At 36.4% G+C, this 26,307-nt stretch overlaps 4 protein-coding genes across 4 annotated transcripts; 2 read left to right on the top strand and 2 right to left on the bottom strand.

Moving 5' to 3' along the window:
* Positions 1–9: 9 nt before the first annotated feature.
* Positions 10–6,469, bottom strand: LOC113229387 (superoxide dismutase [Cu-Zn]). The gene is made up of 4 exons (XM_026462958.1): positions 6,252–6,469; positions 4,321–4,371; positions 1,859–2,029; positions 10–854 (listed from the first exon to the last, which is right to left on the bottom strand). Exons 1-4 carry the CDS (start codon positions 6,312–6,314, stop codon positions 672–674), a joined length of 468 nt encoding a protein of 155 aa, XP_026318743.1. The 5' UTR covers positions 6,315–6,469; the 3' UTR covers positions 10–671.
* A 464-nt stretch (positions 6,470–6,933) lies between these two features.
* LOC113229699 lies at positions 6,934–9,132 on the top strand. The gene is made up of 3 exons (XM_026463384.1): positions 6,934–7,135; positions 7,219–7,275; positions 7,990–9,132. The coding sequence occupies exons 1-3, from the start codon at positions 7,091–7,093 to the stop codon at positions 8,659–8,661; spliced, it is 774 nt and encodes a 257-aa protein (XP_026319169.1). The 5' UTR covers positions 6,934–7,090; the 3' UTR covers positions 8,662–9,132.
* A 9,206-nt stretch (positions 9,133–18,338) lies between these two features.
* LOC113229617 lies at positions 18,339–23,203 on the top strand. The gene is made up of 3 exons (XM_026463277.1): positions 18,339–18,496; positions 19,841–19,919; positions 22,294–23,203. The coding sequence occupies exons 2-3, from the start codon at positions 19,841–19,843 to the stop codon at positions 23,031–23,033; spliced, it is 819 nt and encodes a 272-aa protein (XP_026319062.1). The 5' UTR covers positions 18,339–18,496; the 3' UTR covers positions 23,034–23,203.
* Positions 23,204–23,405: 202 nt separating this feature from the next.
* LOC113229618 (serum response factor homolog A-like) lies at positions 23,406–26,053 on the bottom strand. Its single transcript, XM_026463278.1, has 4 exons — positions 25,985–26,053; positions 24,943–25,085; positions 24,043–24,180; positions 23,406–23,847 (listed from the first exon to the last, which is right to left on the bottom strand). Exons 1-4 carry the CDS (start codon positions 25,985–25,987, stop codon positions 23,562–23,564), a joined length of 570 nt encoding a protein of 189 aa, XP_026319063.1. The 5' UTR covers positions 25,988–26,053; the 3' UTR covers positions 23,406–23,561.
* Positions 26,054–26,307: the final 254 nt, after the last annotated feature.

Here is a 26,307-nt window from a genome sequence, read left to right as displayed (position 1 = left end):
ACACCAAGTTTGCAGATTTCTAAATAATATGTACTTCAAATAATAACAGGCAATGCTTATATATCTCAAAAGGACTTATTCTGTTTCAAACAGCTTTTGTAATTAATTTCCAATGCTATCTTTCTTATGTAGTGAAAATCAACTAAGTATATTATCAAAATGCCTAAAAATTCAATTCAGGTAAAAACAAAATCGAAGCAACATTGAAAGACAAAATATACCATTCGTACCTTTAATTGGGTTCATGTCAATATTTTGGCCAAACAGTCAAGGTTTTCCTGAAATAATGAATGAAGTCCTCTTGTTAATCATTCTACAGTAAAGCGCTTGCTAACATGCCACTTCATACTATTTAGAATTTGACTTAAGTGAAATCTAAATAATTGAGCTAAACATTTGCATAAATTCTTTTATTTTTTATAAGTAAAATAAAGTGAAACCCGGCCACCAGACATTACCACCAGTTTGCTTCACCACTCTTGTTGTGTATAATAATTATATAATTTTATTGGTGAATTTACAATTTCACTTAAAATTAGGAACAATTTAAACCTTAATGTATATTGCTTGATTTGAATCATTTGATTGAATTGAAGCCGTCCATAAATGTCCAGCTCAAGGAACTACAACTGCTGACAGCTGGACGAGTCAGGATGAGGAAAGCAAGGGGTCTAACCGGCGACCTGCGCGAGACCAATAACGCCGCAAGCGATGCGTGCGCCCGCGTTGCCCGTGGTCTTGCTGAGTTCATGGCCGCCCTGTCCCATGTCGTCCGGGTCCGCGTGCACCACCAGCGTGCGCCCCACTATGCTGTTCGGGCCACACAGAGAAATCGCAGAGTCCGTGATGCAGATCTGTGGACCAAACAGACATGTGCCGATACAGATATTTTGGTGAAATTACAGGCACATGGTCTTGAGAACTTATGTCTCAGGGTGACGGGCGCAGTGGCGGTGCCCCTCAGATCTTTGTGATTTAAAGCTGTGAGTGACACTGCAACTGTTATGGACAGGCGTGTAGCTTGCCAACAGGCGCACGACTTGTTCGTCCCGTCACTTGATATTATAAAAAAAAGAAAAAACAAAGATATATATTTAATGTCAGGCACAAGGATACTATAACCTGTAAGAAATATATAATCGTAAAATAGAAAAATGGTTTTCATTACTTATTTATTAAAATATTATAAGGGTAAATAAACTTATTCCATATATTCATTTAAAAGTTTATTAATTGATATTATTAGGTTTCCAAAATGTTACAGTGTGTCGGAGTTGATTGTGATTGGTCCGAACACTATCTACCGGTTCGACTAGTCAATGCCATTGCTTTTAAAATTTCCTACTTGCGAAAAAATGGCTGGAATTTAAAAAGAAGGGATTTAGGTCTTTAGGTGAAAGAAAAATTTATGTATTCGTATTTCATCAAATGTTCAAGTTAGATTGGTCAAGAATTATAACGGTATTTTGTGGTTACAAATTTTGTTGAGCATATTTTGAAGTTCTAATATAAATTGTTGGAGGAATAGATAATTTAATAAATCAGTTTGGTTAATACGGCGGTTTGTTGGAGTGTTTGGGAGAAGTCTACGAACCGTTTTTAGAACTTCTGAGAAACCTATGGTTGCAAATGGTTTTGTTATGACTGTGTCAAGGCTTGGCCTCCATTTCACAGGCACCCTGAATAATTTTGTAATCCAAATTCTAAATCTTGTGCCTTAATGGAAAATTATAAACAAAAAAATAATAAATGTCAAGCAGGTGCTACGGCCTGTATAAAGATAGTAGCTAATTCAAACTAGCCAAACGTGACTGTAACCGCTGTGAAATGATGTAAGAAATTCGAATGCTGAAATTACCTTAGTAACACCGCCATCGGAAGTGGCTTCAATGTTGCCGAGGTCGCCGACGTGGCGAATGGGTGCGGTAGGTGCGCCGTGATCGCACTTGTCCGGGTTAAAGTGCGGGCCTGCGGACGTGCAGCCATTCGTATTGTCGCCGAACTCGTGCACGTGGAAACCATGCTTGCCCTAAAAAGAAATTGTCATAATCGCCATTGTAATAAGTGTTAACTCATAACCCTGAAGAGTAAATCTGGGCACCGTAATTGTTGCATAAAAGGTTTGTATACAATATGATACTTCTTCTAGTGAACGCTATTGCTAAGGGTGCTGCCCAATTTGCCATGAAATATTGTGAAGTATTTTACGTGGTCAACTGTCACTGTAAACTCAAGGCAATATTACTTTTTTATGGTTCATGGTCTCAGCTACAAAGAAGTTTTATATTTAAAAAATGGACCGTCTTTGCGATCTGGGCTTGGAATATCGGTATTTTAAGGAACCGGTACGACTAAATCCTACTGCGGTACCGGTACTTGAGATATCAGCGGTACAAATAACAAATGTATTTTCAAGAAACGATTTTACTGACCCATGAGATCAATTGTCCGCATCGAGACGCGACGACTGTCGTCGGTATCAAATGTCGATATCAAATATCCGGCATTATATAGGTTTTTGTAATATCCGTATACCGGTAAATTATTCCGGTACTATAATTAATAGATATACCAGATACGCGATCTCATCTGATCCCAAAGTAAGTAAAACGTTTGAGTTATGGAAATCGGAAACAACGGCGATACCACAAGCAGCCAGACCCGAGACATATAGATAACTTAGTTTTTCTACATAGATTCAGAGATGGCGACACCATGACCGGTGTGAAAGCCACTCAACCACGGAGATAGTAGATTATACAATACAATACAATACAAAAATTCTTTATTGTACACCAAAAAAGAAAACAAATACAATACAATTAAATTAAAAATAAGCGGTGGTACAATGGGCGGTCTTATCGCTTTAAGCGATTTCTGCCAGACAACCTTTGGATGGAAGTAATTATATAATTCACAGGAAAAAAAATTATTATATTTTTTATATTTACAGGATTATTTGACAATAATAAATTTATCTTTTCTTCTGTTTTGTATTCAATAATTTAAATGCAATGAAATAATCAACGTGATTTACGGGGCGCTGGCAAACGTAGCAAACTGGCAACGTCCCTGGTATTGGTACTTTTAGGTACATAATATTGGTTTTTCATTGGTTCTGGTATTCAGGTATTGAAATAGAAGCATGGACCATGGACTGGTATGGATCAGTACAATGTATTGGATAACTGACCCAGTTTACTTGTTGACGTCATCATAAGACAAGGTAAAAAAGATTATATATCTACATAATCCAACTATCTCTGCTAGCTGATTCGTGAATCACTACTCGGTCAAGCCAATTTATAAAAGCAATTGGTGTTTTTATACTCTGTTAATAAATTGGTAGGCACATATAAAGCCAAGTCTATATAAAACATATATTTTTATTCATTACCAAGTATTTATTAAAGTTCCAACAAGTTTATTTGTTCCATTAAGACTCTTGTTTGTGACGTTACACAAGCATAATCAAATTCAAGGTCATCTGACCTAGCTGACATTGCATTACGCAGTGGAATTTATTTAATTTCATTAATTATTTACGTACACACTGTGTCAATGGTCAAGTCTGGACGTGATAATCACTAGTTACCATTAAATAATGTATTAAATATCTGGTACACTTAATAATATATCATTATATAATAAATATTTTATAAATTACTATGTCTTTATTTATTTTATATTTTAATTTATACAATTTATTTTTTATTTTTATATTTGTATAATTGGCACACTACGTCTCCCGCTCCGATTAGCTTTCCTCTAACTCAAAGGCTGTCTGGAAGAGATCGCTCTTAGCGATAAGACCGCCTTTGCCGACATTAGTTTGAAGTTGTTTATGTACTATTCTTGTTCTTGTGTGTGAGCAATAAAGTGTTTATCTATCTATCTACACTTATGGAATTAAGAAAAAAACAGAGAGTGCCAGACAATGACAAACCTAACCCACCTCAAATGAGGAAAATCCCCGTAATATGAATAACAGAACATTGACATTCTATTAATTGACATACTCACACCTGTAAACCAATTCAGCAAAAAATTGTTTACTGAAGTCAATTAGAAGCAACTAACTCATCTATGAGCACAATTTAGTTGTTTTTCTGTTTCTTGAAAATATTCCAAATTCAACAAAATTACGTATGTATTATATTTTTAGTTGCATTAATAGACGATACAAATGAGTATGCCAATGTTTGTAGAAATGCAGATTCGTGTTATATAATTATATGAAGATTTAATTTGTGACAAACGTAAACATAGCACTTACAAACAGAATTAACAAGCATACTTCTGAACATTTAAGGTCTTTACCTTTGAGAGTCCTTTAACTTCACCAGATACTGTAACTGGACCTTTCTCCTCCTGCAAAATAAACACATTTATACTGATTATCATCGTACATTTTATTACATCATGTGATTATGATTATTTTCTTGATAAAGAATGTTGGTACTTTTAACATAAATAACCTATTTGAGAGAATAATCAAAGTCAATAGTCAGTGTTAAAATAAGAAAGCTCTGACACAATAAGAAGAAACAATTTCTGGTCAGGGCAGCTTGCACCATAGTTCTTATAAAATCATGTGTAGTAAGTATATTGGATAAGTTACTATTTTTTTTTTTTTTTTTTTTTTTATTATCCGAGGGAATCTGCTTACAGATACCCCGGCCCCGCGGGGGCAGAGCCGGGGTTATGTGGGACTGGGCTGAACCCTGAAGGGGAGCAGCCCGACCGCACTAAACCCCCGGAGTGTTCCTCCCCTCCGCTGTAGGTGGGGGTACGGGTACGCTGTTGCACTCGTCCGCGCCCCCACCAGCGGCTGGCCGCGCCCTGCGCAGCGCCTGGTCTAAGCCCACTTCTTGATTCCCAACTTTGTCCGATAAGAATGATGTTACAATTTATTATTATATCAGTAAAAATTATTACATTTTCTATACATGTGTTACAGATTTTAACATAATGGGCTCATTAATGGTTATTTTATACAAAATTAATAACCTGCAAGTCAATTATTGTACAATCAAGAGTACATGAAGTTTGACACTTTGAAGTTTAGACCGTGTTTTTTCAAGTGACATAGAATTTAATTTAAATCTTAAGTGTCGAGGTTGACAAGCTCTGAATCTGTAATGTAGATTGAGTGATATAATGTAGTACGGGCTCAAAATGTAATCACGATTCAATTTCAGATTCATAAATTCTACTCTCAATTGAATTGCAAATGATAGAGATTTCAAAGAAGCCCTTGTGTTAAGTTAATATAGACTATCTATCAGTAAAAACATAGTATATAGTATATAGTAGCTACAGGCAAGAGATGTGTGTCAACCGTACAACTCATGTGTGATGGTTTTTCGACCAACGGCAACAACTAATCGAAGTGGCAGATACAAAACAACTTGTAACTTCTACTTAAGCAGGTAGGTAGATATTATTTCTAAATAACTAAGAATTTTGTAAAAAAAAAACATAAAAATGCTCGTAATTCACATCTAGTATGAGCAGGATGTATGTAAACAGGAATGTACTTGAATTTAATTGTACAGAAATATTGTATTGAAATTTAGGAAAGCATTAATAAACAAGCTTAGATACTTCATTAACGTAAAACCAATTTTCGTCACGCTGATTTTACGTCAGTCAAGTTCATCAGCGGCAGAGGCGTGAAAAATAGTCGACGGCGCGGTGCACATTTCTACTTCGGACATATGAGCACTCATAAACGGGTATTATTAACAGCATCTGATTAAGTGCGGTCTTATCAAATAGAGGTAAAACACATTCAAGGTCATGACACATACAACTATAGGTTAATATACAAACACTTATTTCTTAGACATCTACTTTGGCAACGATTATTTTACTGATGTTATCAACTGTTACGTGGGCTACTCAAGTGTAACATGCAAAAATTAACGAACAATATCAAAAGAGGTCCATTAAGCGTATCATAGGTAGGAATAGCTCAGTACGAGTTATTATATTTAGAGCGTTGCGAGGTTTGAATTTACTGGGAGCCCCATGTAGGCGTATTGAAATAATTAAAAAAAAATCCCATAACAAGTTGTTATGACCTACCTACCTACTTACATAGGTTATGAATTGCTACGAAATATCCAAATTTATAAGGGAATTCGTTGATGATACGCCGAAAGATATATTTTTTCTTTCTACGCGTGGAATTTTGACGATTCATGTAACCAGTGAACATAGCATAAGGCAACCAGAAACGTAATTACCTTTTGATCGAAGTAAACTGTGCCGGTTACATCGCCGTGTAAAATACACACTGCCTTCTTCATTGTTTACTGTAAATCTCAATTGATCCCGTAATAAGTTAAACAAAATGTAGTCGAAGGGTACTTAAATGATAAATGACAATTTATTACACCTTTCGCGAAAATTCTACAAAATCTGAAAAGCGACGAACGACGAGACGTTTTTAATTAATGACGTTTCACTCGGACTTCGGAATTTAAAGCTAAGGGTTGCTACAAGAAAATTGTTTCTAAAAAGTCCACGTTGATTTTTCTAAGATTTCTCTTTATCCTAATACACACAATTAATACCAAGGTGTTACATATTGTTTGATATTTACGTTGAAGATTAACGTTTATCGTATAATGGTTTTGATACTGTGATTATTGTAGTCGGATTTGAGATGAGTATAATTAAAAATATTGTAACCCCAAAGTGACAGCTTGTAAAATACTTTATACGCAAATAAAATAAAACGTTTTCTTTGTAAAAAAGCAAATTAAAATATTTTACTGAATTAAAATTAAAATTTAATCACATAAATAATAAATATAGTAACTAATTATTTTACAATTATGCTCTGTACGTATGATAAGAAGAACTTTAAATGTGGGTATAAAAATTGGTTATGTTTAAACCGGTAAACCGAACGCCATAACCTTCCTTTTTGTCAATCCCAGCCGACAGTGTTTGTCTTAAATTTAATCAATTTAAAAAAATATTTTGAAACTTCAGTAACTAGTAACAAAGGCAAAATTTAGAAGACTATATAGAGCAATCGGTGTATAAAATTTAACTCGCGTTCCTCTCTCAATTCGATATGGAGGGAGACAACGTAGTTGTCGATATTCCGATCTGTTCAAGTGTACGTAAATATATTGTTGAATTTCTGGGTAGTCCTTAAGTACGCTCAGAACACAGAAAATAAACCTTCTTTTGTGTTTTCAGGTATTATCCACAGACATGAACACGGCAAGCACTGACAAAACAGATGAACTGACCAGGGTATGAAGACAAGTATATTGTTGTTCTGATTAATCATATCAATTATTTCAAACTCTATATCGTCGCTGAACAAACGACACCGCTGCTTATATTATTGTATACAAGATTTTTTTGAGCTGATAGCGTTCTATTTATGGATAGCAAATAATTGTACCTACTTTTGTAATTTTTATTGGCACATAAAACCGCCAATTATTTTCTTGAGTGATGTTGTTTATAAAGAGACGATATTTGGGTCAAATTAATCTACTTCTAATAATTTATTCTACTTGAGTGTTGCAAAAATTAACCTAAAAGTTAACCTTAGAACTAAGTCCAAAGTCATGGTAGCACAATTTCGTTTAATTAAGGTTGTGGGGAACTGTATACGTTTTTGCAATAAGATTCTGGAGCATATTATATATAGTAACAAGTATGTTAAGATTATCATTTCCTAAGTTTAAAATTTACAATAAAAGTGTTTTAATTGAAAAGTCTATTACAAAATTGAAGAGTATGTATTAGATAAAGACGAATGGAAAGAACATGGGTCTAGTAGGTCTAGACAAAGTATATTCCATAGCATTTAAGTTTATTTGAAAAGAGCTATCTCTAAAGTTTCGTGTACATTATTTTCTGGACGGTCAGCGCAGTGAACGAGTAGCTTAAAAAATAATATTTTCAAGTGTAAAAATTTTACCTACGGAATAAATGATTGACTTTGTGTTATTTCAGAAATGCCCACTGTGCCAATCAGATATAAGATTGTTCTTCATAAACTACAATGAGAAATTTCTCATGTGCGAAAACACTGAATGTGAGTTCCCTTTTGGGTATGAGGAGCTGCAGTTTGTCACTATTGACAGTGACATCTCTATGGCTGATGTGTGCAGTGTACGCAGCGGGGTAAGTCTGCCCTCACCGCGGTATACTGCCTCTAGCGTTTCCCAGTCTGGACTGTCTGAAATGGAACGAATTAACCAAATGTATGAATCAGGTGAGGACAACGAGATTAACGAAGAACAAGAAATACATAAAAAGGAACTAAAGAAAGCAAATAAAGAAAAGTATTTGAAGAAGAAACTAAAAAAAGAAAGTGATGAAAAAATTAGGAAGCACCTTGAGGACATTGACAATTTGCATAAGGAGCTGCTCTCACACACATCTCCACAGAGTGATGTTGGTCAGATTAGGAATCAAAAGTGGATTAGGAAGTTGAAAAGTCTCCAGGAGGCGAGTGGTGTGGATGACTTGGTGAAACCAGAGGAGATGCAGCTACTGAAGAAAGAAGAGCCAGTACTGGGTCTGGGGGAGCTCAAGATCGACATTGATCCTGGGGACAGCTCCAGCATGTCCACCATTAAGATTGCTATACAACATGCTGACACTGAGGAAAACATAAAATAAATTTTGAATATCAAAGTAACTTTAGTACCGACAGTGTACCCAGGTTTATTATAAATTGGTAAGACATTTAAGAACATTGGTTTAAAAAAACAATGTCCACCTCCGCCTTTTATTTAATAGCTTGAGCTTTTTGTTTCTGATATGTACCTTAGTTTATTTAATTTTTTAAATTGTTAAATATTCTGACAAGTTAGTTATTATGAAACATTTCAAGAAGCTGACTTTTTATTTGTGATACTAGAATAGAATATTAATTAAATATATTTGCCCTATTTGTTATATTGTTTTTCTTATAAAGCTTAGGAATATGTTTACTTTTAGAAGTTTATGGATTTGCCAGTGAGTCATGTATCATTTTAAATTGGTTCTGAAAATGTATTGTGAAATTATTTATTGAATGGATAAATTAAAAATAACAGTATGGAAACAAAACAAACAAATACGTCTTTTTGTGTTTATTGTGTATCCCACCTTGAAAAAAAATTAAAAAATATTGCAAATAAATTATTTTATCGCGTTTATTTGTTTTTTTAAACAAACCAATGTTTCCGACACTAAAGGTGTTATGGGCACGGCTAACATATTTCTTTTCATTACTTTTAAAAAAATAATTACATGTCTATGTGAGTTTTCTTTGCTGTCGACATCATGTCTAAATATCGCTCGCTTAAATATAATTGGAGTATGTGAGTCATATGCAACATCCCATGGCTTGTTATATATAATGTTAAAAAGTCGGAGTTTGGATGATCTTTGGAGCCGCCAGTAGGAGTCCTACGTGTGCACTTCCTGTACTACTTAATGGTTCTTCGTTAAAAAAGATTAGCAATTTTAAATACTTGGGACACTATGTTACCGACGACCTCAAGGATGTTCTGGATATATAGAGCGAATCCGCAAGTTCGCCAGATGTACGATTGCAGTTTACGCTAGCGCTTTGTGAAAGAGCTATACTCAGTGCTCTCGGAATGCTCTGTGCGTGCAATACAACAACGCCTTCAGAACGCTGTTGGGGCTGTCACGTTTCTGCAGTGCCTCAGCCATGTTCACTGACGCGCGCGTAGATAGTTTCACGGCTGTTGTACATAAAAAGTCGGCGTCGCTACTGAAGAGAATACGTGTCTGCCCCGATCTGAAGACAGTTGCTGACAGGAATGAGTGCCCAATTATGCGGCACCTAATAAATAATACAAAGTCCCAGGTAAAATATAAGTACGAATATAGTTTTAAGTCTGTGCCTACTAAGCTTTGATTGGATCTCAGTTGTCTCAATAAATAAATGTTATTATCGGAAATGAGACTTAAGTGTAACCATTTTTATATTTAATAATGCTGTTCTAAGCAGAATGTTTAACTGCCTCGAAGGCCAAACGGTTATCATTCTGGGCTGCCACGCCGAGGTGCCGGGTTCGATACGAGTATCGATTTCTTTCTCACATTTATTTCTCTGTGATATTATAGGTAATTTGTGTTTGTCCATGCCACCTGCAATACAGGGTCTTCCTAAGTAATGCAGGGTGTGCGCTATTATTATTGTTTATTTTATTTAAACACTTTATAGTACCACAAAGTAAATTACAACTTTTAAGAAACAATTTATTTATTTATTTTTTTTTTTAATATATAATAGACACACGCTTGGCCACAATCTCACCTGATGTTAAGCGACGATGTGACCGACGATGGGACGCGTTTGCCTAAAAAATGCCTATTCACTCTAGCCTTGAATAGCCCCAAATTGTAATTTTCGGGAAATACATATGCCGGTAGAGCATTCCATTCCTTTGCCGTACGCATCAGAAAGGAGGAGGCAAAGCGCTTAGTGCGAATAGGTGGAATATCAACGACATAAGAATGGAGTGCTCCGGACCTTCTAGTCGACCGAAGGAGGAACGGTGAGGGCGGAACCAAATTGAAAAGTTCCTGCGCATACTCCCCGAAATGTATCCGATAGAAAACCGACAAGCAGGCTACTTTTCTGCGATGATCGAGATTTTGGAGCTTCGACTCCACAAGAGGATTATTGTTAATAAGTCTCTTTGCTTTACGCTCCACCGAGTCCAAGGCAGCTAACTGGTATTGGGCAGAGCCGTCCCAAAGGTGGCAGCAGTACTCCATACAGGATCGAACTTGTGCTTTATACAGATTTAAAAGCTGTTCAGGTGTGAAGTACCGCCTGACCTTGAAAAGTATGCCTAGTTTTCTGGCAGCAGTTTTTGCCAAGCACTCGATGTATCGCCCAAAGTTGAGGTTGGATGATAAGTCCAGACCAAGTAGCTCAAGGTGGTCCCTTATCGGCACGGATACACCTCGGAAAGTCGGAGTAAGGTGTAGGGGACTCCGTTTTAATGAGAAAAGACACGCCTGTGTTTTAGCCGCATTAAATCTGACCCTGTTAGCATCTCCCCAGTCGGAAGCAGCTTTCAGACTCAGGTTCAACCGGGTGACCATCGCCTCTCGCTTACACCGGATCTCTTCACTGTTGTCTCGGGCGTCTGGCACATAACTCACCGCCACTGTGCTGTCGTCTGCGTACCCAAAGATACCGGGCATCAGCAGCAGGTCGTTGATATGCAGCAAGAATAGAGTGGCGGAGAGGACAGATCCCTGAGGTACACCGGCATTTATACCATGAGGAGCAGACGAGTAACCATCTACAACTACACGGATTGACCTATCCTTCAGAAAATCGCCTATCCATGTGCAAAAGCCAACAGGAATTCCGTAAGCTGGAAGCTTGTTTAACAGGCTATCATGCCAAACCCTATCAAAGGCCTTTGATATGTCGAGAGACACGGCAAGCGATTCACCGCGTTTCTCGACAGCCTCGCTCCATAAATGTGTGGCGTACGCAAGAAGATCCCCAGTAGATCGTCCACGGCGGAAACCATATTGTCGATCACTGAGGAGATCGTTATCTTCGAGGTATCCAAGGAGACGGCTGTTCAATACACGCTCCATAGTCTTACAGAGTATGGATAGATAGATAGAGTATAGTACAGAGTATAATATTAGTGTGCAAAGGCGAGCTTCCCATAAAGGGATTTCTTCCAACTAACCCTTGAAGAATTGTGAGAAAAGTTTGTTTTTGGGTTGGCAATAAAAATAAATAAATAAAGAAATTTAATGCTATACATATAGTATATATTAATGCTATATAGTAGTATAATAGTCTATAAATACACAGATAAATTCATTGTATCAAATGTGGACATACGAATACATTAATGTTAATAGACGAATACACATAAAATCTATAACAAAAGAAATGCATAAAATAAAACAATAAATAAATATATCAAATGTAAATAAATATTTCATAAGCTCTAACATGAGGAGTGCATCCTTGAAAGCCCGAACCGAATGTGACTAACCTCGACTGGGAGAAAGTTCCACATACGGACAGCGTTTACTGTGAACGAGTCCGAATATTTTTGGGAACTGTTGTGAACGGACGAGGGACAAATTGGTGTCAGAAAGCAGGCTGTCCCGGTACTTAAAACGCTCACGCAGATGGCTAGGGGAAGTGAGTGAAGTAAGCCAGGAAAAGGATTTTATAGAGGAAGCAGAAAATGTGAGCATTTCTACGTAAACGAATAGGCAACAACTTCAACTCATCTCTAAACTTGGAAATGTGGTCGTCCTTTTTCAATCCAAACATAAATCTGATACACAGATTTTGCAACCAGATGGGCGTTCAAACGAAAGATGCTTTGAAAAGTTTGCGTTTTAAAATAAGCGCATAAGTACGCTTTTTATTTTAAGCGTAAGCGTTGGTCAGTTCTATACTCAACAATTTAATTTTTTACAACGTGCCTAAGTTTCAAGTCCCGCCATTTGTTTCATAAACAAATTAATTCGTCAACGTGAATAATAATTTTATATATCGAGTTCTTAGGTTTTCGCGATTGTTACACATAGGAAATGAAACTATTTTTCCGGATTTAAATCGCGTATATTTGTTTTTTCAAACAATAATAATGATTATATAGATATAGATAATAATAATTTTATAAATAAAAATAAAACCCGTGTTTTACAAATAAACTTATTTATCTTAAAACCTACATAGGTACATTGGTCTACTCTTGCTTTTCGGTATTAACACAACAACGTTGCGATTTTTAATTAACTTAAAAGTCTATGCGCAAACGTTTTTCTAAACGATTTTTTAAGTTTCAAACTAAAAAGTGTAAGTGAAAAGCGTTTAAAAAAGCACGCTTGTTTTTTTAAAGTTACAACGTTTAAACGTTTATGAAAATAAGCAGTTTTTCCCATCTCTACTCAAATAGAGATGCATCACTTACCCTGTCTGACTAGTATTTGCTTGATCCATGATGCCCAAATTTTAAACTCAAATGGAAAAAGGAATTTTAATATTATTATATTTCACGTACAAAACATACGTTTTTATATTAATATTTACATAATTCCGTGTATCATGTAAATATCTTGTCTCCTAGTAAAGTATATAGACTGTAATTGTGATAATGGTAATATCGAACCTCGTGGTTTTTTGTTTGCTCGTATCGAACCAAACGAATAAATTGCCCACCGAACGAAGCAACTCATACGAACAATAAAACAATGACGATCTGAAATCAGCCTTAGCACAACACCTGACGCAATGATGCAACCACGGACTGAACTGAACTACATAACCCCCAAGTTCTTTAGCCGAAATATCACTACGACGTAGCACGCCGGTACGAGAAACTATCGAGATCATAAAGTTTCAGACAGTTAGTTATAACAATCAAACACAACAATCAAGCCGAATACGTATTACATCGATTTGAGATTCATTTGTAGATACAGAAAGTGTGGTGTGTCGAACAAATGAGAGACTACGGTAACATCGCAAGATGTGGCGATGAATGACGGTAGTCGGCAACAATAGAAGAGGGTAGGCAGAATATCACACTGTTAATACAACAGTGTATTAATTAAAAAAGTGTAATATTTCGGAATTGATCGAAAAACGAATTAATCACTTCCCGTCAAAGATCGTTAAAATATGTGTATAGGTTAAAGTTTATTACAGACACCTTTGCAATTTCCTGTTTGTCAAATACACTCATCAAAGTGTCTAGGGATCGAGGTTTTTTTTAAATATCAGATTACCCTATTAAAATTAAATAAAAGTATCTAGACAAATTTATTAAATTATTTATTATAATATTTACTTTTTAAACTATGAAATTGACCAAAAGAACTATTGGTGTTAAACAAATAATAATTAGAATTAAACCTGATTTTCAGTGCTTCACAAAAACGTGCTTGTATGTGTTATTTAAAAATAAAAGGGAACAAATAATTTCATATTTTTGGGTAAGAACTGTTTACTGGCCAGACTTAGTTCACATAAAGTTGATCTCATTTTGAGTTAAGTAAATATCCTTTCATGGTTTCTTACAATATTTTAACAACGGTGTTATTGACGTGTAGAGAATTTTACGTTCATTCATTATATAATCTTGAATTTCACATATTTTGAGTCAGTATACTTACTATTGTAATAGCAGTGCGATGTGTCGTCCTTAAAGCTATGTATTACCGCCTGTCCAGTCAATTTATGACTATGGATACAAAATCATACGCATGGTACGAAACCTGTAATTAGGGATAATCGTTTACAGAATAACCACGAAAATGAAAACTCACCATATACGGCGGTTAGAACCTATTTGCAGTACAGTTCTAGCCGGGTAATATGGAATTCTAGAAACGTACATGCAATTGCGGTAATCGAGACTTGAGTAGATCGAAAGTGAAATTATGCGACGCCACTATCGCCGCCATGCATCCGGCGCACCTTTGATGTTTTTGCTCCCGTTTGCGTTCAGTCTGGGCTAGGTATTAATTAGGTATTACAATAAATAATGTACTCCCACGATAGAGGCTTCCTCACTCTTAGTGTCTATTCGATAGCGTGTTGTCTAATCTGAACGTTGATCAACCGGTAGCAATTTTCACTTTTTTGCTCTAATAACTGCATCAGCGTGTGATTAATTTGAATGGATTCTTAATAGGTGTTAAGAGTAAATCTTTAATCACTTGAAAGTTGTGTAAGTTTATTATGTGAAACCATTGACTTACAATTATATGAACGTCGGGTCCGCGCTAAAAAGTGTCCGAACTTATAGGGCGTTAAAATCGTATACAGAGCGTCATTCACGCTTTAGTTTTCGTTTGTTCGACTGACAGCGAAGCAAGCAAAATTAGACAGTACTGCGATGACATTACAATTTAAATTCAACGTTTTAGCTTTTTCATATTCCTTTACATGTCACTACGTTTACATAGGTTGACTTGGGACATTTTTTTCGTGGTTTTTGTATTAGACCTGTCGTTCATTTATTTGTAAGTCAATGTGTGAAACATGTTAAATACCACAACTTACTTACACATACTTCTAATTATGGGACACGGTAGGCCAAAGTAGATGACAGTATCGATTTGATCAAACACAAACTTAGTTTAATTCTCTTTAAATATATTTTTAGATGGTATTACGAAAATCTCGCTTTTTACAATTTAAACTTACTTCCAGAAACACTGAAGTAAATTTCTCGAAACGGGAATTTTTCCAGTGACGGTATTAATTTCGACATGCGAAATATTGCCCTTTTAAAAAAAAACTAAAAGTTTCTTTTAATTTATTTAGATAAAGGTAGAGAATTTCATCACGTTCAGAGAGCTAGCACCTTTGCCCTCTGGATGGTTAAAGTAATTCTTTGGCGGAAGAAGATCTTTCTTGACACCGGAGGTATCAAAGCAGCGAATTAGAGCTACTTAGACAGAAGTTTTTTTTATGACACCAAGTGACGGGATAGACAAGTGCGCCTGGTGGTAAGCGCCACGCCTGTCCATAGCAGTTGTAGTGTCACTCAGAGTTTTAAATCGCAAAGTAAATTTCAGAGACACCCTGAGGCATAAGTTGACATTTGACAAGTTCTACGTGCCTGTAATTTCACCAGCACCCTTGCCTTCCAAAACCGAACTAAGGACTCATTCTTGTACAGTTTTTTGATAGCCCTTTGTTACTCGTGATGCATTCTGCTGCATAATTATAATAATATGCTATCTAAAATGATACAACAAGAGCTGTCTAAAATGTCAGAGTTGTGTATGATTTGTATTCACTAACAAATTGGACTGTAAATTATCTGACATAAATTATATTTATTTTTATTATTTACGGGCGACGACGAATTTCAAAGCTCTAAACTAAAATAGTATTGTCTACCTTTTTCTGACTGATGCCAACGAGATAGTGACCTAATTTAAATGAAGTATCTATAGTCGGTATTTACACGAATGGACCCCAGTGGCGACGCCTGTAGGTACTTGAAGGTAGGCATATGCTTTATCACTTCCCTCTTCCGTTTATTCATTCTATTCAGAGTGTACCTTTAATAAGCTATCATCATTAGTATTATGAATCTAAGTTACATAATTAAGTATGTTCATTGTCAGTGAACTTTGTTTAAAAGTTGTAAGTAGTTACTACAAAGACAACTATTATATAAGTAATATGCGTGCTCATGAATCTTACACATCTATTTTTTTCCAAGTTGTTGTTTGAGTAAGTACCTGGGTAGCTGTCTGCTTATATAAGCATTGTCAGGATATTAGGTTCACAAGAAACATTTAGAAAAAACGCGCATATAACGCATACATTTGCATGATAATTATGCATGTAACGGTCTTGGCATTTGTCTAACGTCTTTAGAATTACCAGTACCATAATTCGGCCGTCATCTTACTATGACCTCGCCCTCATGATTACAATAAGTAATTGTTTACGTAATTCATGTAAGCATACGTTCCGTTCATAAGTAATAAAACTGAGGAACTGTGAATGTTTGCCTCATTTTCTCCGCCAACACTTCCTGTCGAGGTGCAATGATCTTGTTCTGTTCTATTATCAGTATCTGCACGAGTTTGTATGTACTTGACTTTCCCTTGCTAAGTTACAAGTAAGTAGTGACAAATCAATAAGCATTTTTGAAAGTTAGTTCTGATCTACACAGGGCAATTAATTATAAATGCCGCAACCAAAACAAAAAACACATTAATTCCATTCATGTCAAAGACAAAGAATCGTTTATTCCATAGGTAAAATAAATTTACACTTTGTCACATTTAAGTGACGTTTTCAAGTTCGTTCACTACCTACGCAGACTTCCCTAGATTCATACTCTAGGGATTGTTCTTTTCAAATAAACTTAACACAAAACTACACTTTGAATCAAATTTGTGTAGAATCTAGAGCGATGTCGTCTTTCCATACACCTTTATCTAACACGTAGTCTTCAATTTCGTAATATGACTTTCAATTAAAATATTTTTAATATAGCTTTTGAACTTAGGAAATGATAATCTCAATATATGTTCCGGAATCTTATTATAAAAACGTATACAGTTCCCCATAAACGAGTTGTATAATTTGGTTAAACGAAATCGTGGTACCATGAGTTGGACTTAGCTCTAAGGTTAATATTATGGATATTTTCTTTCTTATTGAAATTATGTATTTTTCTACTTCCTATTCCATATAATTACCGATTATGAATAATATGTATATGTATATTATGTATATTGTAGTTGTATACTTCATTGTTTTATAGTGCTTTTGCATTGATAATATTTGAAGAATTTTTTATTTTATTATGGTTATTATGATGACTATGAAGTAAAGTCGTAGGGCATAGTTTCCCAAAATATTCCCTACCGCTCCCCAGTGGGCGCTGAAGAGTCCGAGGCCTTGGAAGCATTTGGGCGTTGATGCTGTCCAGGGTGTGTGCCACATTTGAAAAAAAACCTGAATTATCTATATAAACTACCTTACAAATATATAATTTCTTTTTCATTGTGATTTTGTTTGTATTAAATTGATATGAAAAATACGCGCTTTCAATAATTTTTTGTGGTGGTAGCCATTGACATTTTTTGATCTTGCCTAAGTGAGCCAAAAAGTTATCCTATGTCGTAAGGGGTTGTTAAGGTAGTAAGATTCACAGTGAATACTAGGAGATCGTCTGTTGCCGTTATAACTACATATATAATTTATGAAGTTTTTATTCATGTGAACAAGACATTTACACTGTATGTACAAACATTATGTGTAAGCTTTTAATATGAGTGTTAATTCCGGATGAATTAAGTGTGTAGAACTGAGTAGCTTTCCATCTATTAAGCGATTTCCTGCGAGGAGCAACGATCGTATCAATCTCCGATCGAATAAATCTCGCGTGATCCAGTTTGTCAGGACATCGAGTGTCTTGGGCGCGGGTCGCGCCGAGGAGCTTGAACTTGACTTTCCCTCGCGTGGGCTAGTCACTTGTCCTTGGTTACTCGATTACATCTCGATTATCGTTCTACTGTTTTTATACAAGTAGTGTTTTGTGATTTAAAAGTAATGATCTTGTAAATGTTGTTTAGTTCTTTCGGGGACACGTTAATAAAAAGGTTATACCTAAAATTAAGGCAGGCTTAAAGTTGTGACAGCTGGCAGATGGTACTGTTTAGGACTTTTTTCAGAAAGTATGAGGAAGGCGATTAACAAGATACTTGTTAGGAAATATTTCCTTTTATGAGAAGCATTAAGTACATCCTACTTCCCACAATTGTTAAAACCGTCGCAGTGCTACTAAATCCTCTCCGAACCGGCTGGTGGGATGAAGAGTCGAACCCCGGCACTGCGAGCTTATAACAGGAGGCTGCGCGAGCGCAGCGTTACTTTCCTCGTGCGTTTCGCCGCGGTTGCGACAGTGGCGCAGTGACAGTGAGAGTCATGTTGTGACCCGAGACCGTCGCACGCTTCATTAACGTGAGTCTTACTTTACATTTGCGGTCGCGGCTTCGATCTATATTTGGTGCCAGTTGGTTGATTTTCATATTAAATTTAAATTGTAGTCTACATTTTGGTTCCAATGCGTGACATAGCGGATGTTGCAACTATTCGAAACAATTGATTAACCCTTAAAACACGAGTCTCCATGCCCTATGTAAGTTCTAAATATTGCAGTGGTTCCGTGGTAATTGAGAGTCGTTGATGCAATTTCCAATGTTAACTTTTTAAAAAAAGAAGAACATTATGTTTTGTTTTGGTGGTAATTGTTTTACCATTCTACATGTAGAGCTTGAAAATTTAATTAAAACATATTCGATTACTTAAAAAAATAAGGTGATAAATAATTTATCTTTATTCTACATCTTCAGTTAAGGGTTCTATATCTTTTGTTAAGGGTTAAACCTACTTATTTTTTGCTGTGACACTGAGTATCGTGATCCCAGGAGCGAGCTTCATTTACTACGTAATCGGATTTTCAATTTAGTTGCAATTATCTTATTTATATAAACGTCTCGTCTCGTCGAGCCTATTGCAGTTTACTGCTGGACATTGGCCTCTCCCAATGTGCGCCATTTTGCCCGGTCCCCAGCTTGTCGCATCCAGTTGCTGGTAGCAGCTTTTCGCAAGTTGTCACTCCATCTGGCCAGAGGCCTATACAATACCTATTTAAATACGATTGAACTGTCGCCCAGAACCTCTAACGCCTTTTGTTTCATTTCATCATCATATTATCATCACCACCGACCCGCGAGACTTCCCTCTGCCGGGTACGGCTTGGGAATTTTACATATACGTTTTGCCAAAGATTGTGAGCCTTGTTGAACATGTAGATGTCATGATGATGTTTTTCTTCTGCATTAACAAGAGGTATTGTTACTATACATTCACGTAACTGCCTCCGTGGCCGAACGGTTACCATGCCGGACTGCCATGCAGAGGTCCTGGGTTCGATTCCCAGGCCGGGAGAAATATGTGTATGGCCTACATTTATTTCTCTCGTGAGTTTGGGTGTAATTTGTGGTTGTCTATGTGTGTGTCCATGGCATCCGCGACATAGGGTTTCCCTAGTGCGGGGCTATGTTGAGTGTGTGCGTTATTATTATTATTATTAACATAACTTAAAAAATAATATCATAGGTACAATTGACATAGGAAAAATTGTCAATTGAGAACAACTGTTCTCCCAATGGACCATGGGCCAGAGCAAGAAGAAAGCTCTATAATAGATTTTATCGCATCTGTATACCTACTTAGTATATGAATATCGACCAAAAGATTGGAATTGCATAAAATCCATAGATGTTTTTATTCCGTTTGCAGATGCAGTGGCTATGGTTGACGTGTCTCCTGGTAGCGGTGTGCAGCGGCAGTGGAGATATTAAGGCTCCTGGACACGCAGGTATATGTTCCACCGTTTACAAGTATGACAAATGTACTCAATACTCGTATATTGTTTGATATATAATGACGGGAAATTGGGGTTAAAATTAAAACTTGTGGCAGCTCACCCTCTAGATTGAATGACTAAGATTTTTTATGATATCAAGCGACGAGGCGTACCTACTAGGCGCAGGGACACATCTGTCCATAATAGCCACACCTGTAATTTTGACAGCACGCTTATGCTTCAAAACCGGCAGAAATAGATAAGGTGGCAGTATTTTTCGGGACGAACTGGTTGCTACTACAAAGGAACCCGATTGGGAGAGTTGCTAACACATCTCTAATTAAGGAACAACAGAACATAAACAGTTTGTATTAGAAAATTTTGTCAATGTCAATAGATATGATAACGGACAGTGACCGAAATAGATAAGGTTTGTGGACGTGTCAGCGCATGCATAGTTGGGCACAAAATTCATGCCGTCAAAGTAGAATGTTCCGACTAATGGTTTTGATATCGTAAACGAGAAATAGGAATAATTGTAAGTGATATCGTATTAAAAGGCTATCGATCCCTGGCAACATGTTTGTACGTTAAATCTGCAGGTTATCTCTATTGTTATTTAGAAATAGTACTTAGTTCGTACTCGTATTGTAATATAAACACTATCAACTACGATTTTAAAGATCAAAGTCGTTAAACGTTTACTGTTTTTTTGCCACCCATATACATAGTATATTAAAAAAATAGTTTATAACATTGTAATTAAAAAGTAAGGATGCAATTTAAGACAACTCTACTAATTTTAGTAACTTCAGTAAAGTAAATATTTTTTTTTAATAATAAAATAAGTAAGTATACACTCACTCACTCGGTAAAACTCAGGGGTTTAAATTTCGGCAACTAATTTGCAATGCGATTTTAAGTTAACTGTTTGGATTGACATTTACTCAAGTAAGCGTGTGTTCATTTCAATTATTAAGCTGGCTATTCTCGTATTGACACATCGATATTGCTAAGGACCACGCGCCGGCGCCGGCGCCTGCTCAGCGCTTTCTAAAGCTTAATTGCAAAGTAATTTCGCGTTTCCAAGTAAATTGTCTGACGTTATTACGTGATATCGACAGTTATATCGCCAACGGTAAGAAAGTTTGTTTGTTATCCGTTCTTGACGATTGGTATAATTTTATAGTAAGTTGTACTTAGAAACTTAAGCCAGTAAAGTTCAAAAATAATTCGATATGAGTTGTTGAGTGATCCATTAACTAAAATTACCGTAATAACTTTGTAATTTTCTTTTGGTAAACGGATGTCAATTTGCATCAACACGTCTCTTCGTAACAAAACCCATAATGTTTGTCTAATTGGCACACACGCAACAGGAGGTCAATCGTGTCATTCAACACTGTTTGATTGAAGAAGTAACCTTTCGTAAGTTACCTAACACTCGAGTGTACTCTGTTAACAATAACTTCCGACTGCTAACATTAACTTGAGGTATTCAATCAGTTTATCACGTGCTATTACGTGGTTTCCAAAGTCAATCGCGTATTCGTGGTAAAAGCAGTTGGTCGCGAGTGTTTGCCATCACTGTCCACAGCTGCCGTTGACGGCTTTCCTTTCGTCAAGGAAAGTCGTCGATTGGGAATAATTTTACTTTACTTACTTTACGACTTGCACATTTCGAAACTTGGCATCGGATACTGTCAATATTTTGTTGCAGTTTGTTGTAAACACGTACGTGGTTTCGGAGTGTTAGTTCCTACTACTTATTTATGCATATCCATATCAAAGAGAGCACATGATATGATGTAGCTGTTGTTGAAAGTTTTTTGTTACATGAGTGTAGGCACAGCAATCCGTTTATGGGTACGTATCTCGTGGTAGAGGCTCGGCCAGTATCAGATGACAGCATAGCATACATTAGGTGGGAACATTTGTCCAATTATGCAAATATTGGTTGCCAAATTTCTCAACTACAATCGAAAATGTAAATTGATTCGTATCTTTGACAGTATAAGAACCTTTTTGAAAAAAATATGAATTCAAAATTATGGTCTAAAACGAAAGCGAATGGGATGTTGTGTAAGAAAGATGAATTTCTAATTTATTTGTGTTCTAAAATGAATGGCGCCGTCTGCGAAAGAAAAGCTACGAATTGCAGTTTTCTAATACTCGTAATACAGAATATTACCTACATTTGTTAGAGAAATAACATTTTTTTAAATTAACTTACTGCTTATGGAACTATTAATAACACGACGAAAAAATGAAATAAGCAGTAAGCTAACTAGATCAACAAGGGAATTGAGTATACCTACCTAAGTGTTGAAAAGAAGCAATTTATTAAAAGCTAATGAATAATATTTTTTAATAATTTCGGTTTCAGGAATATCACATTTCTGGACAGATGACTACAAAGTGTTCGACCAAATCTACGGAAAGACGTCCGATAAGGAGATCTTCGGAGTCACTGTTCCTCCTAGCATCACCTACGGCATAGACGCCACCAAACTCAACAAGGAGGCTTCTGAGAAGAAAGAGCGATATATCAACCATTACATTCATCAAGATATCGACGATGATGCGTACGATTTCGGCAACAAATATACAGAGCTGCTCAAGAAACAGCAAGCCGTTAAGAACGTCAAAAAAGCAAAACCGAAATCTCCGTTTAACTTCATCGGCACAGATTTCAAACCTATAACGCAGAACAACGATCCTTACACGTACACCTATCTTAAACATTTGGAACAATTGCAAAAGTATAAGGAAGTCCCAGAATTAAAAGTTGGTGGATTTAAACCTTATATAAATTACGCTGAAGCCAATCCTGAAGACACGGATGCGTATAAGAGTATTCAGGATATTCTCGATGCTCACGAAGCCAACAAAGGCAAGACTAAAGATAACCGGGACACTGACGAACAAGTAAAGTACCTTACTTATGGAGGACCCAAGACAACGAGGAGCAAAAAGCCCAAGCCGCGAGCACCACCTCCGCCCCCACCTCTGAAGACTAAGTTACAATGTTCTTATGGAAGGTGTAGAAAGCGAGCGGTAAACACCTACAGAGTCTTGACAAGACCTATTGTAAGGAAAATTAAGCACAAGATCATAACTTACTAATAAATGCAACAATTTTTTGTATCAGTATTAAACACGAGAATAGTTGGATATTGTGCAATATGTATTATTGTGTAAGCATGATTTCATCAAAGAAGTGTTAGGTTAGACCTGATTTTTTAAGCTGAATAGTTATATAGATTTACAAATGCCAGTTGTTATTTATTTTATTTAAAATTGTTAATGAATTGTTAATGAATGTTGTTGTTTCTATTTATTATTACTAAGTAGATTTTAGGTGCAATAAAGCAACTACTTGAGGCTTAAATTATTTTATTGAAAAATTTAAAAATAAATAAATTCTGATCTTTTTAGCTGAATTTTCAAAATGGAAAATAAGCAAAAAGATTTTGACCGCATTTTCACTCAGTGTTTTTGAAATGATCCAGTAAATAAGCAAATGTTTGCGTCCACATTTTGCTTCATTAGTGGTTCATTTCTTACAGCATCGCCGCAATGACGTTTGAATTGCCGATTAAATGGTGGTCCCCTAAAGTTCTAGTCAGCGGTTACGGGACCAGTAAAGGGGTCCTAATAAGTAAAATTAGAATTCGCGCCGCTCTGGCGCGTCCCCTTATTTTGATCGGCGCTCTGGTCGTTGGAGTTGCCTGTCTTGCGTTTGTTCGCCTCGATAATCTGTAGCAGAAACGGTGGCGGGTGTTGCTGTTGCTGGTGATCCGATTTCAACGTCTGATGCTGCTGATGCTGCTGATTGTGCTGCTGCTGCAGCTGCTGATGCTGCTGTTGATGCTGATGTCTGTGCTGTCGGTGGTCCAGCTCACGCGCCAGCTCCTCTACGAACTGCCCACCCGTCTGCCTGAAGAAATATAATGCTCAGTAGCGATCCTGATTTGATTATTGGAAGTTTAATGTTAGGGCTTGATAGGAAGATATAGGCGGTGTATCAGGTATATGTAAGGGCGTCGCGCTGTCGAAGCCGTATTATCAGTACAGCATTTTTTCTTCAATATAAGTGGCAGCAAAAATCTAAGTAATGAATACAGGTTCGTACCGCTCTGTAGTTCCGCGTCCGCTCTCAGCGTCATCAGCGACGTACATGGAATACCCCCTCCGAGACAGTTCCTCGTCGGGCGATATCGTGGGGTTGTGGAAAGCGTGGTTTTTGTCGTTGTCATCAAACGTCGCCTTCCTGTAATCATAGACAGTTAATAAGACATTACACAGTCATGTAGTAGAAGATTTAAGAAAATTCATAAAAGCTACTAGATTGTAAAGATATACAAAATCCTCAAGGCCTATAACATATGGTTGAAAGCACTTCGAGGCAAGTTCACTTTGCAGTTTAATATTAACGTCATCGATATAATTAATGATCAGTAATTGTCAGACTAATTTTGAAGTCAATGCCTCCATTATTTCGCGCCATCTTGCCATGTTGGTGGTTGTTTTCATAAGTTGCTTCCTGGCTATGTTCCGGATGTCATCTGACCAACGAGTATGGCTTCCAAGTTCTCGGATGGCACTCCGTGATCTTTCGGCTATTTCTCCACTCTTAGCACCTACCCATTGCCCCTGCGACACTCAAGAACCGAGATCCGTGACGTCAGTACTGCCGTCCAGTAACTAAAACGCGGCTAAATGGACAAATGGCCAAATTACCGTTTCAAGTAGCAAAAAATAGAGCACAAAATTCTCTTTTGAAAACAGTTAAAATTAGTTAACGTGTTCGACTTACCCTAACGATGCAAAGTTGAAATATCATTAAACAATCTCAATATTCTAAAAGTGGGTTATGGTTTTTTATGATATTTCAAATATTTTGTCACTTAACCGCGTTAGTACTACTTCAAACAACCTTGATTAACCTATAAATTAATCTATACAATGACTTTGTGAGCACAGGTTTTTTTTTAAGAACTATACTGTAGAAAAGAGTATATGTAATACTGACTGGACACGAATGGGGCCGGTGGCGAGCATTTCAGCGATGCGGCGACGCAGCGTATTCACTTGCGTGAATAACACTACTACCAGTATCAAGAGCACCAGCCATGCTGCGCTGAACACGCTCACTATTATTATTTGACTGTTTTCCTGCAACATGGTACATGGAAGAAGCAATGTATTACTTGGGTCACATTATAAGCTTAGGTGAGGCGCCTGAAAATATTGTTATAGCAATTATTTCGAATAACATGTATTTTAACATTACTAACAACTGTTGTGTAGGCGCTTCACTTTGATGACGTTACAGAATGATTCAGGGCATAAAATTAATCCTATACTGAACAATGAATAAGTAAAATACTCTTTTTCATGACATTCCACAAGTATTGTTGTATCTATTACGTTTCACGGGTTAGTTTCGAAGTTTGATACGAACAGACTTAGTCAGAATGATAATACGTTGATAATGTTACCGTCATCGTATTATCTGAAATATTTACGAAACTCTTGTAAAATGAAAGATTCTTTGAGATATAAGTGTGATAGATAGGATACAAATAATCAAGGAATCACATTTTGTTCCTACACATAAACGGTCCGAAATTAATAACCGAAAATATTTTCATTGTCACTACAATTTCAATCAGTGTACAGATGAGTTTTCTGATTTAAAAATAACATGTATCTATAACAATATCTTCACATTAAAATTTGGCAGATTCATTAACCGAGTGACTGCTATTCTGTGATCTGTGGCTTTTCTGATCTGAATCGTGGAGATCCAATTTTACAATGTCTGGAGCAGAAGGGTCTTCGCGTAATTCGTGACTGTACGTGAAGTAGTAAAAACTTGCTTATACATAATGCTTACACAAACAACAATTAAAAATAATTCAAGGACTTTCTTGTTCTTCAACACTTAAGTAGTCTGTTTGATTTTGAATTCCGTAAAGCTGTCTAATTCATGTTTTCTTTATCTTTATCCCTTAACCATCCCCACACGTTAGGACACTAAAATAATAATAGAAATAAAGGAGATTTCTCACCATGTTTCAGATGTGTGGTCGCATATTGAGGTTCGCCAGAGTCTGCGCCGCGCGCGTTACTGCCTTATCGCGACACATCGCGCCGGTTCTAACACGGATAACACAATTGATAACGAGATTGTAACTTTGTTTACTTGTCGCCAATTTCTTTTATACCATCACGAATTGTATTTGTATTTTTATCTTTACTGAACAATACTAAAGAATAGGATAGACACAGAAAAGGTTTCGAAACAAGAATTGGTTTACGTGGACCTATTTCGTCTATCTCAGAAACAACAAATGTGAAATTTAATTAATGGAAGATGTGAAGAACGATAATA

The sequence above is a fragment of the Hyposmocoma kahamanoa genome, unplaced genomic scaffold (genome assembly GCF_003589595.1).
Source record: "Hyposmocoma kahamanoa isolate Upper Pololo Valley unplaced genomic scaffold, ASM358959v1 62, whole genome shotgun sequence".
NCBI classification, from domain to species: Eukaryota; Metazoa; Arthropoda; class Insecta; order Lepidoptera; family Cosmopterigidae; genus Hyposmocoma; species Hyposmocoma kahamanoa.
The sequence above is the reverse complement of the archived record's forward strand: the minus strand, read 5'-3'. Positions and strand labels throughout refer to the sequence as shown.

Excerpts from the sequence above, each read along its gene's own strand:
- LOC113229387 (XM_026462958.1), bottom strand. The coding sequence starts at position 6,314 with ATGAAGAAGGCAGTGTGTATTTTACACGGCGATGTAACCGGCACAGTT. Across the intron at positions 4,372-6,251 it reads CAGTTTACTTCGATCAAAAG|GAGGAGAAAGGTCCAGTTAC; the intron begins GTAATTACGTTT and ends TTTATTTTGCAG. Across the intron at positions 855-1,858 it reads CCGATGGCGGTGTTACTAAG|ATCTGCATCACGGACTCTGC; the intron begins GTAATTTCAGCA and ends TTTGGTCCACAG.
- LOC113229699 (XM_026463384.1), top strand. The coding sequence starts at position 7,091 with ATGGAGGGAGACAACGTAGTTGTCGATATTCCGATCTGTTCAAGT. Across the intron at positions 7,136-7,218 it reads ATATTCCGATCTGTTCAAGT|GTATTATCCACAGACATGAA; the intron begins GTACGTAAATAT and ends TTGTGTTTTCAG. Across the intron at positions 7,276-7,989 it reads AAACAGATGAACTGACCAGG|AAATGCCCACTGTGCCAATC; the intron begins GTATGAAGACAA and ends GTGTTATTTCAG.
- LOC113229617 (XM_026463277.1), top strand. The coding sequence starts at position 19,841 with ATGCAGTGGCTATGGTTGACGTGTCTCCTGGTAGCGGTGTGCAGCGGC. Across the intron at positions 19,920-22,293 it reads TAAGGCTCCTGGACACGCAG|GAATATCACATTTCTGGACA; the intron begins GTATATGTTCCA and ends TTTCGGTTTCAG.
- LOC113229618 (XM_026463278.1), bottom strand. Across the intron at positions 24,181-24,942 it reads ACCGGCCCCATTCGTGTCCA|GAAGGCGACGTTTGATGACA; the intron begins GTCAGTATTACA and ends CTATGATTACAG. Across the intron at positions 23,848-24,042 it reads GGACGCGGAACTACAGAGCG|GCAGACGGGTGGGCAGTTCG; the intron begins GTACGAACCTGT and ends ATATTTCTTCAG.